At 40.3% G+C, this 16,331-nt stretch overlaps 1 protein-coding gene across 5 annotated transcripts in view; it reads left to right on the top strand.

The window, feature by feature from the left end:
- The window catches only part of LOC149234872 (uncharacterized), a 408,823-nt gene that overhangs the window by 254,600 nt on the left and 137,892 nt on the right, over window positions 1-16,331 (top strand). Inside the window, exons 1-3 of one of the 5 annotated variants that reach the window (XM_089371985.1) lie at window positions 575-1,025; window positions 1,104-1,313; window positions 2,036-2,155. The exons of 3 other annotated variants lie outside the window; for them this stretch is intronic. In XM_089371985.1, coding sequence (XP_089228111.1) covers window positions 1,224-1,313; window positions 2,036-2,155 — 210 coding nt within the window. In that variant the 5' untranslated portion in view covers window positions 575-1,025; window positions 1,104-1,223. Of the gene's footprint in view, window positions 1-574; window positions 1,026-1,103; window positions 1,314-2,035; window positions 2,156-16,331 lie in introns of those variants that run through there. One more of the 5 variants, XM_089371984.1, reaches the window with a different exon arrangement.

The raw sequence follows: 16,331 nt of genomic DNA, 5'->3' as shown, positions 1-16,331 counted from the left end.
TCTCCAATTTCTGATGGTCTCCGAATGTCTCGATCCTAGGTTGAACTATGAGTTTTCAATATATGTGGCTTTCAGGATGTTGCATATATCTAGGGAGGTTGCTGATTCCCCATCAAAAAATTTTCATTTAAAAAAACAAATACCTTATTTTTTAACTTAACCCTAAAGAAATCATAAACATATTTAATCATTTATTTCCAACTTTTTAAGTATTCTTTACACCGCTAATGTGACAAAATGATATATACTCCATTATTTACAGCTTGAAACGGCCTAATGGTTAAGAGCATGTGTTTCCTTTTAAGAGGTCACAGGTTCAAAACTATAGGGGGTAGAATATGTATGTCTTCGTAAACTTAGCAATCAAATTGCTACAAAGAAGTGGGTCCCTTGTCCTGCAAACAACAAAGTCTCATACACCAATTTAGTGTCTAACTTAACCATTACCTTAAATTCAATAATAATAATATAATTTATCCCTTTAATGCTTTCACTCCATCTGTATGTCTTCATCCTCGTTGGAATTAAGGCCCTCGCCTTCGACATACATATACATTCTTTGATGCCCTCATTATGCTTTTACACATCCTTCCTCCACAAGGAGATTCGCTACAATCAGATTTGAGTTCAAGAGTTAGACACATAGCCCAAAGCCCTCGAGAAATTCAATTGGGAATTAAATTAACCTTTAGCTGCGGAGTGGAGGAGCCCACGTTTTCACAGCTAATTTCCAATAAAATGGAGGGAAAGGCTACTTCACTCGGAAGTTTTGGAGGCTTTTAAAATGTGGAGAGTTCAAAAGAGTTGCAAGACACCAAAACCACTGGTTTGAATTCAATAATGGAGGGGAGAAAGAGGAGAAGCCATTCCTACTCTTCAGATTCAGATTCAGACCCAGATTTTGATTACAAAGAAGAAGATTTCTCGTATTCACCAACACTTCCCAGCAAAAAATCACAACGAAAAAAGGAAAATCCAATCCCACCCGACAGAGGAAGAAGCTCACCCTGCCCAAGGTCCCCAAGGTGTGTTACTAAATTTCAAATTTGTCCAATTCAACCGATACAGTTTCATGTAGTTTCAGCTAAACTTTATTTGTGCAGGGACAAAGGTCAACTGGAAAAAATAGAAATGAAGAGAAAAGGCATGCCAGTAAGACCGAGATTGATGTTTTTGATTCGGAGGACGAAGTAGTTCATAGCGACAAAAGCAAAGATTTTGAGATGCTGGTAAAAGCTGCATTTCACAATGACGAAGGGCAGTTAACTCCACTGGACGGTTGCCCAACTAAGGGACTTAGCATCACAGAAGAGGTAATATGTTGATCACCAGAATCGTTAAATATATTCGAATAAGTTCAAGCTCAGTGTGGTTGTTTGAATTTTTTTTTGGCTTCTTGGTCCAACGCATTCAACACACTAAACTAGTATACCAGCTAGAACAGACCAATCTAAACCCCGGTCTGATATGATACGAACTCAAGATATGCATCCTTGAGCTTTACAACACTGAGGGGTATATAAAACCTAGTTTTAGATGAGTCTGTACTAGTATCTATATTCAATGCACCTAATCTACTGTCTACATTCGATGCACCATTACACACACAAACACACAAGTGTTGACTGATCACCCACCCCCACCTGGGCTCTAGAGCACCTTCCTTCTTTTGGTGTAACCAAGTAGAGCACAGAAGAAAATAAAATCGGTGAAGATAATCAGTCAGCTTGGTTTCATGTGGTTGGCATTTTGGTTCTTGTAAGTATGGGTCCATTTTGGGTTCCTTGGAAGGAGTAGAGTGATGCACAATATCGGCTTGAATAACAGCAATAGTGTAATGCGTGTACCAATATTCTATGCTCATGACTTTTTCACATATGGTCACTAATCTAATTGGGTAAACTTTCTTCTATCAAGATAGGGCTAAAACTAGTTGATGATTGGACAGACAGTAGCAAAATCGCTTAAACTTTTAATGCAAATGAATGAATAGTTGCTTGATTCTATTGGCTTAATTTGGACAATTTTGTTTCAGGAGCAACCTGGATCCATGTCCGTGAAAAGAGAAATTATGGGATCTATTGCCACATCCGAAGAGAAGGAAAAACAAGGAAATCCCTCTTCTACAAGACCTTTCGTCGTGGATAAGGATGAGGTAGACTCTTTGATTTTAGTGCAGAGTTACATAGGCGGACACAACCATGACTTTCAAATACTTATAGGCATTGTGTTCGATAAGGATGAGAGAATAATGCAAAAATCCAAAAGTAGTTATATCATCAATGAAATGAATCAGCTACCCTATTAATTTTCTTTGGGTAAGTAAAAGCTTTTCACATATTTCCAAAAAAATGTAAAATGTAATGCATCTCTCCTAGGAGAATGAAGCTGCTCTGAAGTAGAATTCAAGCCCGTAGCATGATAAACAACACCTAGTTTTTAACTTTCATGGTTTGGGAACGTGGGTCTAGACTCTACATTAGTGATTGCCTCTCTTTTCCAAGTAGTTGCCTTGGTATCTATGCCAATCATATCCTCGTTCTCTTTCATGTTAGTTTACTTTTTCCTTGAGAGTGGTTGACTCTTTCTGTGAGAGGAACACATTCATGGAAGAGAATCTCGTAAAGATGAATCGTCTCGTAGCCCTTTCTTTCATTTATTGCTTTACTCTTGGAGTTAAATGGAGTAAGAGGGCACACTAAAGCTGTTGCATAAACACATGTGGTGTTGCATAAAAACATGTGGAGTGGGTGCTTGGCACGTGTTGGCATGTACCTACCTTGGCACATGTGGGGCACACTACTTGATTTAGTTATATGGAAAATTGTGCTTGGCACGAGATGCCATGTAACCACTCACCCCTAGCATATGTGAGATGCATGAGTTGGTTAATTTAAAGTGGACCTTGTCAAGGTGGAGCACTCTACTTGTGGACCAATTATCTCAGGTGGATACGGTCTAGGGTTTTACTTTTAACTTGTAATTCCCCAACATATTCAATAAAAGGGAAGGAGGGGTACTTTACTTCTTTGTATGAGTGCTAGAATGAAGAGTGCTGTGATGTTATAGTTAGGTTGTTCTAGTTAAAGTGTTTTGCTTTATTACCTTGTGAAAACTGGTTGGTTTTGCATTGTAAGTTTGGGAGAAATTTATTTTCGTTTATGTCATCATCTTCCCTGCTGTAATAGTAAGATTTGCTATTGCTATTGCATATTGAGTATGATGATTTGATTTTTGCAGCTCTGATTTCTATTGACCGCTGGGCTGCGCTGAGCTAATTTAGCATGTTAAGTTGATTTTCAAATCTGATTTATACTCTACATAATGCTGGTCTGGTGTTGAGCTGATTTAGTATTCAGATCTGATTTTCAGACTTCTCTTTTCTTAGATCTATCAGTTGTTTGCTACTGTAATGATCTAACCTCTTGGTATGCAATGTCTACACTCTCGAATCTCTTCCATACATTGTTTTGATTAATTTGAAGTTTTGATAGGTGTTTCAAAAGTTTTCAGCTTCAGCTGTAAGGTTTAAGCTATATATGTGCAGATCTTCTATTGAGGTGAAATTTTAACATTTCTTTGGGAAAATATTGAAGATTGACAAGCTTCCTTTAGTATGCTGGCGCATTGCATTCTCAATCTGTTTCTTTCTCTTCTAGAGGGGCAGAGAATCTTGCTCTTTTGTTGTTGCCTTCTACTAGTACTAATTCGATAGTTGATGACGTCTCGGCTTCAACATTGTAAATGCCCCACTAAATAGTTTTATCCTCTCCAACATTGTCAAAGCCCCACTATATAGTTTGATTCTCTCCAACATTGTAAAAGCCCCACTACATAGTTTAATCCTCTAGGCTGACTTGCCCCTATATCTGGTTCGCCGATTCTTGTAATGTAAATTTTAGATAACAATGGTACGTTCTTATGCTTTAGCACAATTTATTTAAATGTTCCTTTAGAAGCCCAATGACAATTTCCAATTATATCTAGTAGCAATCACATTAACTTAAACACATTGACAATAAATGCATATAGAACATAAAAACAAGTGCAAAGGACGAGCCAAGGTGAGTGGATAAAAGATATGGTGGATCCCAGGGACAAACCCCAATGTGGGGAAACCCTTTGATCAAATCTTCTTATTATTCTTCAATAGTTTAGCAAAGAGAGAGAGAGTACAAATATCAGAATTACATGCCCAAAATAGTCTTGACAAATTAGAAGTCAAGTGTAGCCTTAACCAGAAAGTCAACGATGGTCAAAGCAGCCCCAAAATGTCCTCCAAGCAATTTGGTCAACAACCGAAGAATTCGGCCTGCCAAGAGAGTCAAAGTCAACCCAAAACAGCTCAGTCAACCCAGTCAAATGTTGCTGTAATTTCTACAGTCAAATAAAAAAGTCAATGCTGAAGTCAACTTGGTCAAATTGTCCCAATCACTTTGAAAACTGGGCCAATCAATGCGGCCTTTAGAAATTGGAATTCTTCCCCCAAAACGAAGTCAACGCATGGTCAAACAGTCCAAGTCAACACTGCCCTAATCCCTAAAATTTTTGGCCTCCAAAAACAGTGCAGAAATTTGTCCTCTTCAACATGTGCAAAGTAGAGAAGCCTCCAAGCTGTACTAACCAATCAAGAGAGGAGAGAGAGAGATATGTGATGAGATGATGATGTCCAAATGAGAGAAAGGTCAATTCTATTTATACACTTTGTTGAGGGCGAGGAGACACATCCATTAGGCTTCATGAGCCTACATTTGACTAAGGCCGACCTTGACAATTTGTGTATAAGAAAGAATAAATTCAAAATTCCATTTCTGCTTGTTAGAATGAGATGATCTTTATATCAAAATTGGACCTCTCGAAAAGAGGAATCCAATACAATAGTGATCTCCATCATATGGGCTGTCCTAAGGTGGAATTTGGCCCTAGTTGCCAATTTTAACACTCCCTCTCAACTAGGGAGAATTCCACCTGCCAATCCATCATGCCATCTTGTCATCCTGCACCATCCCTGTCATCACTGCTCTGGTCTGCTTTGCTGAACCATGAAGTAATAATGAAGAATAAGTGATCGAGAGTGGGTCATCAGATCATACCACTCTCCACTGACTAAAGTCAATCCTTGATCCTAGATCAAGTTGTTGAACACTATGCATCCTAGTCATAGGGAGTACGACAATACACAATGCGTCCATCAGTAGTGCTATGGTCCCTAACCATCTTTTCCCAACTCATTGGCCAGATGAGAGGTACTTCCCATGAGTCCCGGACTCTATGGGTAGGATGTGTGTCGGGGCATCAGCAAGAGAAGGTGAACCACTCATCCTGCTCATATGCCATAGGAGAAGGTGAACCACTCATCCTATGCATATGTCAATCGTAGGGGAAGGTGAACCACTCACCCTACATGCATGTGTCCGGGTAGGGGAAGGTGAACCACTCACCCTGTATCTAGCGCACCACTAGGGGAAGGTGAACCACTCACCCTATGGTCGCTCATAGCTCCAAGAAGTACCCCAAGTCCCTAGGAGCTCCTAGAGCTTTGTGTCCAACTCATACGGGATGCTCATAGGAGGGTCCTTCCACGACTTCAAGTCTCTCTCGGAAGGTTAAAAATTTGACCTTCCCCAAAGGCTTCGTGAGAATGTCTGCAACCTTCTCATCTGTTCTAATGTTTTGGAGCCTTATTGCTCCCTGTTGTACCATATCCTGGATAAAGTGGTGCTTGATAACAATGTGCTTGGAGCGGTTGTGGAACATGGGATTCTTTGATAGGCGAATCCCACTTTGGTTGTCGCAGAAGATCACAGTGGTATCCAACACGTGCTCAAATATCTCACTAAAGAGCTTCCTCAACCAAACAGCTTCACAACAGGCCATACTCGCAGCAATGTTTTCGGCCTCGACGGTGCTTAGTGCAATCGATTTCTACTTCTTGCTCATCCAAGATATTGAAGTAGACCCCAAAGAGAAGCAACACCCAGACGTGCTCTTACAATCCACCACACTGCTTGCCTAGTCAACATCAAAATATCCATGTAGCCTTAAATTTCCGGCAGTGTATCTCAGTACATAGTGGATTGTGCCCCGAAGATATCTTAAGAGATTCTTAGCAGCAATCTAATGAATGTGATGAGGCTCGACCATATATTGACTCAACGTATTCACAATGAAGCATATGTCAGGATGAGAGTTGACCAAAAACATTAGCCCCCCCCCCCCCCCCAAGTTGATGATACTCGGTAGGGTTAGCTAATTTGGGCCCAACATCACTTCCACATAGCTTCTTAAAGTTGAGTTCCATCAGAGTAGTCACGGACTTGCAATCCACCATCCCACATCTCTCAAGTAGCTTCACAATGTATTTTCCTTGAGAAAGGAAAATGTCACTTGGCTTTTGTCAAACCTCCAGCCCTAGGAAATAATGCATTAGTCCTAGGTCTTTCATCTCGAACTCGGAATCCAACTCCCTCTTGCATTGATGAATGAGAGGTTCATCACTTGTTAGAAAGAGATCATCCACATAAAGGACCAGAATGAGAGGTCTGTCCTTTTCAACCTTGAATTATAGGTTCGAGTCAACATCACTCCTTGTAAATCCAGCTTCATAAGATAGCTATTGATCTTCTCATACCAAGCCCTAGGAGCTTGCTTTAACCCATAGAGGGCTTTTTTCAACTTGCATACACGTGTCTCACGATCTTGAACCTCAAACCCCTCGGGTTGTTCCACATAGACTTCCTCCTTAAGCGAACCATGCAAGAAGGCAGTTTTGACATCCATCTGGTGTAGGTTCCATCCTTGCGAGGCAACAAGGGCTATAATCAAATGGATGGTGGTATATCGAGCAACCTGTGTAAATATCTCATCATAGTCTACTCCTTTCTTTCGAGAGAATCCTCAAGTTACGAATCTGGCCTTGAACTTTTCAGCACTCCCATCAACTCCATGTTGTAGAAAATTTGTTGTAGGTTAACCCGATAATGCAATATAAATCAAAGCAGAATACTCTAACCTACTTCTACTATCAATTTGCGGAAGCTTAAAGATCGAGCTGAACAATATAACCAGAAGAAGAAGAATCAATGGCACAATACACATGAAAATACTTTGGGAAAAGCCTCAACTAAAAGCCCCACACTATTGTATTATCATACATGGTAGAAATACATAGGAATTATACAAAGCCTTAGCTCTCACAGCTAATCAGCTCTTAGTACAATCCTCACAGATGCTCACAAGCAATCTTGGCTTCTCTCCAGCCTTTCTCTCTGCCCTCCAAGCTCCTATTTCCTTGCGCTATTCCTTGTGGATGATTAGCCTTCTACCAAGTGGAAAACCTCCTTCAAAACTGCGCAATCCTCAAGGATAAATCCTTAACTGCATGCATGAGTTTTCTCCATGAGAAAACACATGCAACTGATAGTACACTGTCCTTGAACATTATTCTCAACTGGGTCTTTCTCAGAATAGACATGCATGAGTTTCTAATGAGGGAATCTTCAGTTAACTGGAGTAGCACTAGTTGAGTGCATTAATGCATCAACTGATTGTTAACTCACTATTAGTTCCTGAAACAATTTGGAACTAATTTAACTGGACTTAACTCAGTAAACTGAGTTAACTAATTACAACTCAAATATAACTCAATCTTATCTCCTTAATTTAAGGAATAACTCTTTCATGACTTTAGAAAGACTTCTAACTTGAATTTCTCTAACTAATTAATTTAAAATAAATTAATCAATTATTTCCAAGTAGCTGCTAAGACTAAATTTGATTTTAATTCACAATTTAATTCAAGGACAAATTAAATTGGACTATTCTTGTTGCCATATTTCAACACTCCCTCTCAACAAGACAGGGATTATCTGCCACCTCGTTCCTGTCTCTATGGAATTCGAATTTACACTTTGACAATGCCTTTGTCAAAATGTCAGCATCTTGCTCCTTTGTCGAAATATACTGCAGCAATATGATCCTCCTCGCTACACAGTCTTTGAGATGATGATTCTGGATGTCGATGTGCTTGGACCTATCATGAAATACTGGATTCTTAGAGAGTTTGATACAACTCTGATTATCACAATAGATCACAGTTGGATCCATCCTCTGTCAAACAAACCAACTAGGATTTTCCGCATCCAGATGGCCTCACATGCTGCTTGACTTGCAACCATGTATTCTGCCTCTGGCGAGTTGAGTGCAACCGACCTCTCTTTCCTGCTGTACCAAGGCCCAAGGTTGAAAATCCCTCCTTATGTGCTCTTCTAATCTGATGGACTCCCTGCCCAATCTGCATTAGTGAAGCCTTGTAGTTTCACTTCCTCGACCTGTGAAAAGCCACTGGGCAACAAATCTTGCCTTATGCTTCTCCACACTACCATCAATAGCTTGCTTTACCTTGTAAAGCCAACGGGAACTCACAACTGACTTGTTCTCCGGTCTCGGAACCACGTCCCAAACACTGTTATGAACTATGGAGTCATACTCCACCATAGCATCAACCCAAATCGGCTGCTGCACTGCTTCTTCAAAGGAAGATGGTTCGGACTCAACACATTCCCCAGCAAGGGCCATGTATCCAATGTACCTCTCAAGTGACCTCCTCTGTCTGCGCTGAGAAGATGGTGCTCCCACATTCTCTCTTGCATCCTCCAACAATTTGTCAGCTTCTCTTGTGCGCTTCTGTCCATCTCTGGAAGACTCTGCTTGAGTGGATGTCTCCACTCCTGGGACCTATGCATGCGGTTGCTCCGCATCAGTCTAAGGCTCCTCCTCCTTAGGAACCAACAGTTCCTCCATAGCCTGTAGTTGCAGCTCCCTCTCAAGGGAAACTCGCGTGGCCTTATGCTCATCAAACTTGAGATCTCTGCGAACCACTGTCCTCCGACTGGTAGGCAAGTACACCTGATAGTTGTGAGGTGTATCAGTGTACCCCACAAATATCCCCAACTCTATTGTCGGCTCAAGCTTCTTCCGTGCATCCTTTGTCACATGGCAATATACCGATGAGCCAAAGATCTTGAAATGACCCACATCTGGTCTCTTACCGGAGAAAGCTTCCTCTGGTGTCTTCATCCCAAGTATGCGATGCGGGCTTTTATTCTGCAAATAGACCGTTGTGTTGCATGCCTCAACCCACAAGTGAAGTGGTAGGCCTTGGTCATGCAGCATTGCCCGTGCTGCCCCTACAATAGTTTTGTTCTTCCTCTCGGCCACCCCATTTTGCTGTGGGTTATGAGGTGCCGTTAACTCGTTTAATTCCTTCTGCTGCACAGAAGTCCTTAAACTCTTGAGAGACATATTCTCCACCGTTGTCGCTTCTCAATGCCTTGATTTTCTTCCCTGACTCTTTCTCGACCAAAGCTTTGAACTCACAAAACTTTGTGAAAGTTTGGTCCTTTTTCTGCATGAACTAATCTAGCATTTACGAGAATAGTCATCAATGAAAATCACATAATCCCTTTGCTTCGCTGTGGATGCCGTCGAGAATGGTCCACACAAATCAGTATGAACTCGCTCTAAGATAGCCTCTGCTCGACTGTCTCGATCATGAAAGGAAGACTTGGTGTACTTTTCCAAGGTACAACCTTTGCATGTGTCAACTTGCTCAAGTTTACCTTTGGGAGGTCCTGTAGATATCTGTTGCATTATCTTCAAAGCCCCATGATGCAAATGGCCTAATTGCCTGTGCCACAACTTGCCAATATCTTGGCTTTGCACTAATTCTGCTTTCGTACTCAATGTTGCACGATCATCTACCTCTAGTTTATAGAGATTCTTCACCCGAATCCCTATCCTCTTGGTTTGACTCGTGGCTATGTGTCTTAGGAATGCCTTTCCTTTACTGAAGACAACATCGTAGCCTTTGTCCTCCAACATCACGACTGATACCAAGTTCTTCTTCATTCTAAGCATATACATCACATCTGTCAAGGTGAGAGGAGATCCATGCTCCCTCTGAAAAGCAACCGTGCCCACTCCTGAAACACTATACCTTCCATCGTCACCCATCTCTATCCACATCTTGAGGTCTTTCTCCTCCAAGGCACTGAATAATTTTTTATCACCGGCCATGTGGAATGAGGCTCCACTGTCAAGATACCAGACACAACCCATCATCGATGACACCATGCATGCGATGAGGGTAAAGTCCATTTCAAACTGAGAGGCTAATGCCTCACCTTCCGATCCTTCCGAGGATCCCTTCTTGGACTTCTTCGATGGGCAATTAGTCGCATAATGTCCCATCTTGTGACAATTAAAGCATCTTACTTTAGATATGTCATCTTTCTTCCTTCCATGAGAAGAATTCGATTTGAAATGGGAAGCCTTCCCCTTCCCTTTCCTTGCCTTACTTGCTAAGGCCAGATTTTCTTCATCATCATTCTTGGATGAAGAACCATCTCGTGTGCTCCTCCTGCATAAGATCCGACCACAGTCGTTCCCAATCCGACAGTTTCTCCCTTCCATTCACAGAGTCCTGGTAGCTATTCCAACTCTTTGGAAGGCCAAGGAGAGCGAGGCTCACCATATCATCATCGACAATAGTTATTCCCACACTACCAAGCTCATCTTTGCAGGTGGTGAGCTTGTTCAGATATGTGGAAATAGTATCGCCCTTCTCCATCTTGATTCTTCGAAGCTTATCCTTGAGCGCCAATTTTCTCTGGTCGCTACTGTTCTGGTAGAGGTCTTTCAATGTTTTCCACATTAAACATGGAGTATCTTTCGCATGGAGACTCGAGACAATATGGTTTCAAACTCCCTCAAGGATGATCCGTCTCGCCTTCGCCACACACTTCTTCCACTCAGCCAACTCTAAAGCATTAGTTGAAGTTGGCTTTGGGATTTCTTGATCAATGAATTCCTTCAAGCCATTGTCTTCTAATACAGCCTCCATTCTATCTTTCCATGCTATGTAATTCGAGCTACCTTCCAAGGCATGCTAGAGTCTCAAGCCATAGAACGCCATTGGCCAACCTTGAAGTATGATATGAATTCGATTTGCACCTGCAACCCCGAATTTCAAACTTCGAATTCTCTTCTCAGTATACTGTTCATAGCTCTGATACCATGTAGAAAATCTGTTGTAGGTTAACCCAATAATGCAATATAAATCAAAGCAGAATACTATAACCTACTTCTACTATCAATTTGCAAAAGCTTAAAGATCGAGCTAAACAATATAGCCAGAAGAAGAAGAATCAATGGCACAATACGCATGAAAATACTTTGGGGAAAGCCTCAGCTAAAAACCCCACACTATTGTATTATCATACATGGTGGAAATACATAGGAATTATACAAAGCCTTAGCTCGCACAGTTAACTAGCTCTCAGTACAATCCTCACAGATGCTCACAGGCAATCTTGGCTTCTCTCCAACCTTCCTCTCTGCCCTCCAAGCTCCTATTTCCTTGCGCTGTTCCTTGTGGATGATTAGCCTTCTACCAAGTGGAAAACCTTCTTCAAAACTGCGCAATCCTCAAGGACAAGTCCTTGATTGCATGCATGAGTTTTCTCCATGAGAAAACACATGCAACTGATAGTACACTGTCCTTGAACATTAATCTCAACTGGATCTTTCTCAAAATAGACATGCATGAGTTTCTGATGAGGGAATCTTCAGTTAACTGGAGTAGCACTAGTTGAGTGCATTAATGCATCAACTAAATGTTAACTCACTATTAGTTCCTCAAACAGTTTGGAACTAATTTAACTGGACTTAACTCAGTAAACTGAGTTAACTAATTACAACTCAAATATAACTCAATCTTATCTCCTTAATTTAAGGGATAACTCTTGCATGACTTCAGAAAGACTTCTAACTTGAATTTCTCCAATTGATTAATTTAAATAAATTAATCAATTATTTCCAAGTAGCTGTTAAGACTAAATTCGATTTTAATTCACAATTTAATTCAAGGACAAATTAAATTGGAATATTCTTGTTGCCATATTTCAACACATGTTTGATCTTGTACACCATTTTGAAGGGACCATAGACTTGTCCTTGGGTCTAGGAACCAGATCCCAAAGATCATTCTTCATGATCGACTCATACTCCTCGTTCATCGTGTCCTTCCAAATTTGTTGCTTCACAACTTCTTCGAATGTGCAAGGCTCAGATCGTACAATGGTACTCATGGCAGCTAAGTACCCTTAGTACCTGTTCGTGTTCTTGCTTTCATGAAATGTCCCACTTGGTGCAATATGTTTTTCAACATCTTCAAGAGTATCTTTGAGCCACAAAGGTCTTTTTCTTGAAGTAGAGGGCTCACTAGGAGGTGGATCAATGGGATCCATCGGACCTTCCACATCGGGCATCAGTTCATCGGACAGAGGTTCATCTTGCTTTTCTGCATCAACATCATCATTGTTATTCCTAGGGATAGGGAGATCTCGTATCTTTCTAAGAGCATAATCTTCATCGAAAGTGACATCATGACTTAATTCCACTTCCCTTTGATCAGGCACATAGATTCTATATGCCTTTGAAGTTTCACTATAGCCTACAAACGTTCCTTTTTTACTAGATGCATCTAGTTTGTTTCTTTTCTCTTTTGGCACATGAAAATATACGGGACGACCAAAAATTCTAAAATGAGAAACATTAAGTTTCTTATCGGCAATAGGCATTTGTTTTGAACATACACAATAGTGTTGGCAACTTCTCCCCATAAGAATTTCAGAAGACCTTGATCATGAAGCATAGCACGGGTAGCTTCTATGATAGTACGAATCTTCTTTTCGGAAACACCATTTTGTTTAGGAGTATATGCGGTAGTGTTCTCCCTCTTAATGCCAACTTCTCTACAATAGTCTTTGAATTCATTTGACTCATATTCAGTCCCATTATCAGTCCTCAATATTTTTATCTTCTTCCTTGTTTGATTCTCGACCAAGGCTTTGAAAGAGCGGAACCATTTGAATACTTCATCCTTCTTCTTTAAGAAATAGATCCATGTTTTGCGAGAGAAGTCATCCACAAAAATAACATAGTACAAATATCCACCCAAAGATGTCACGGGCAACATACCTGATAGATCAAAATGGACCAATTGAAGAATATCGGTGGTTTGAGTTTCACTTGAGGGGAATGGTCCCCTTGTATGTTTTCCAGCTTCACATCCCTGACAAAAACCTTCATGATTAATTGAATTCAGGCATACTTGTGACCATCTTTCTTACATCAAGTAAGGCTTTGAAATGAAGGTGAGCAAATCTCCGGTGCCATAATTCAGATTGAAGAGAAGTATCACAAATCATTGCTCCCAACAAACTTCCTTCAACTTGATAGAGACCTTCAACCCTGAATCCAAGAGAGAATGCATCTCTCGGGTTCCTTTGCTAAACACGAACCTTCCCAACAATGAATGTGACCTTAAAACCGTTATCTTCCATCGCAGAAACAGAAACCAATTTCTTTTTCAGATCAAGTACATATAACACTTCTTGTAAATGAAGATTTTGACTTTGATTTAAGTGGAGAGCAACGGTCCCAATTCCTTTTACGGGATAAGTGGCATTATCCCCAAGTATAATCTCCATATTCCTCTTCTTCTCAACCAAGTTTGAGAGGGCCTCCTTCTACCCAGTGAAGTGCCTTGAGGCACCACTATCAATCGACCAGTGGTCCAATGTATTCGGAGAAGAGGCGGTGGTGAGGGCAGAAATAAGATAAAATTCTTTTTGCTTTACAACATTAATTTCTTCATACCTGGAGTTTTTCGACTTCTTGGGAGGACAACCATTTCCATTTTGAGCAGCAGGAGCATTCCTCTTTCCTTTGTTCTTGAACTTGTTGTTCCTTTGATTTCCATTGCCCTTGAAGTTGTAGTTATTGTTGTCATCATCTCATGGAATATCTTTCTTGTGAGGACACTCTCTAGCGAAGTGGCCAAACCTTTTACAATTAAAGCGTCTTCCATTTCTTCCTTCTTTGAATCCCGGTTTGAACCCTTGTCTTTGGTTCCTTGGACTAGCATTGTTCCTCCTCTTAGAATGAGCAGAGAAGGCGGTAAGATTGTTTCCATTTGAGGGCTTGTCTCTTTCCATCATTCTTATTTCTTCTTGAGTGCATCTGAACAATAGTTCATCAAATCCTGGAATCCTGTCATTGTTGAGGATGGTAGTGTTGAACACATCCCATTATCTTGTAAGACCTCCAAGTGCAATAAGAGAGAGCTCCCTGTCACCAATGACTTATCCAATAGATAGGAGATCATTCTTGATCTCGGTAATCCTCATGAAGTAGGATTGGATGGATTCTCCTCTATCTATCTTGATATCTTTCAACTTGTTCTTGAGAAAGAGAACTTGATTTGCATTATTTACTTTGAACATCCCAACCAACTTTTCATACATCTCCTTAGATGTTTCCAAATCAGAAATATAGGCAACCAAAGGCTTATGAATAGAATCAACAATAATTTTCTTAGCTTTAACGTCACCTTTCTTGTAGTTTGTTTGTGCAACTGCCAATGCATTTGAAGGAGGCTCTGCTATTCTTCCTTTGACATAGTCCATGGCATCATTTTCTTCCAATGTCAAATCTAGAGTCATCTTCCATTCATGATAGTTGGATTTTTCCTTGAGCTTGTCTTCAGATTTGAAGAAAAATGTAGTTGTTATTAAGACTAGTTCCAAGTCCTTGTTCAACAACTTCTCTTAGAGATTGCTTTGATTCACTCTTGCTTGGGCTATGTCTTCACCTAAGCTTCAATACCATGTTAATTTTAGATAACAATGGTATGTTCTATGCTTTAGCACAATTTACTTCAATGTTCCTTTAGAATTCCAATGACAATTTCCAATTATATCTAGTAGCAGTCACATTAACTTAAACACGTTGACAGTAAATGTGAATAGAACATAAAAACATGTGTAGAAGACGAGCCAAGACAAGAGGACACAAGATATGGTGGATGCCAGGGACAAACCCCAATGTGGGAAAACTCTTTGATCAAATCTTCTTATTATTCTTCAATAGTTCAGCAGAGAGAGAGAGAGTATAAATATAGAATTACACGTCCAAAACAGTCCTGGCAAATCAACAGTCAATTGCAGCTCTAACTACAAAGTCAACAGTGGTCAAAGCAGCCCCAAAATGTCCTCCAAGTAGCTCAGCCAACAACAGAAGAGTTTGACCTACCAAGGGAGTCAAAGTCAACCCAAAAACAGCTCAGTCAACCCAATAAAATGCTGCTGTAATTTCTGCAGTCAAATCAGAAAGTCAACATTGAAGTCAACTTGGTCAAATTGTCCCAATCACCTTGAAAACCGTGCCAATCAATGCGGCCTTTAGAAATCAGAATTCTGCCCTCCAAAACGAAGTCAACACATGGTCAAACAGTCCAAGTCAACGCTGCCCTAATCCCTGAAATTTTCGGCCTCCAAAAACAATCTAGAAATTCGTCCTCTTCCACATGTGTGAAGTAGAGAAGCCTCCAAGCTGTACGAACCAATCAAGAGAGGAGAGAGAGAGATATGTGATGAGATGATGATGTCCAAATGAGAGAAAGGTCACTTCTATTTATACACTTCGTTGAGGGTGAGGAGACACATCCATTGGGCTTCATGAGCCTACATTTGACTGAGGTTGACCTTGACAATTTGTGCATAAGAAAGAATAAATTCAAAATTCCATTTTTGTTTGTCAGAATGAGATGATCTTTATATCAAAATTGGACCTCTCGAAAAGAGGAATCCAATGCAATAATCATCTCTGTCATATGGGTTGTTCTAAGGTGGAATTTGGTTCTAGTTGCCAATTTTAACATGTAATCTTCTCGAAGTCCCTTTCAATTGTGGGTTCTTTACTTTTGGGTGTTTTTGAGCTCTGGTTCTCAAGAGCTTGAAATGAATCTAGTTAAACTACAACATATTTACTTGAAGGCCCTCTCTTCTTCTTCTTGGAAGAGTTGGATTTAATCTCCTACCAATTTGAGGAAGATTTTGCATGTTTGATTTGGGATTCTTCTATAGAGTTTGAGGCCATGATCTTTTTTAATTTTCATTTTTGTAGACATGATTGTGCCAAATGTCCCACTTGAAAGCAATTTTTGTAGTTGAAAGGAGCATTTTCATATTCCAATGGTTGTTAGTCAAAAGTAATCCATTGACATTGATCTTCTTAAGTCAATCCTACCCTATAATTGCCTTTGTTGCCATTGGTCCTCAACTTTCCTGTTAAAAGTTGCTAAACATAACCTTGTCCATGTAAAGCAAATGATTGCCAATCTTATAGCACCTTGAACACTTCCTTTATCAATTGTTTTTTCAAGGCTTCTTGATAGACTTTGAGGAGGTAAGGGTCCATACATTTTT

The sequence above is a fragment of the Pinus tabuliformis genome, chromosome 8 (assembly GCF_031772625.1).
Source record: "Pinus tabuliformis cultivar Carrire ecotype Pingquan chromosome 8, CPIR1, whole genome shotgun sequence".
In the NCBI taxonomy this organism is placed as follows: domain Eukaryota; kingdom Viridiplantae; phylum Streptophyta; class Pinopsida; order Pinales; family Pinaceae; genus Pinus; species Pinus tabuliformis.
This window is presented reverse-complemented; position numbering and strand designations above follow the sequence as displayed.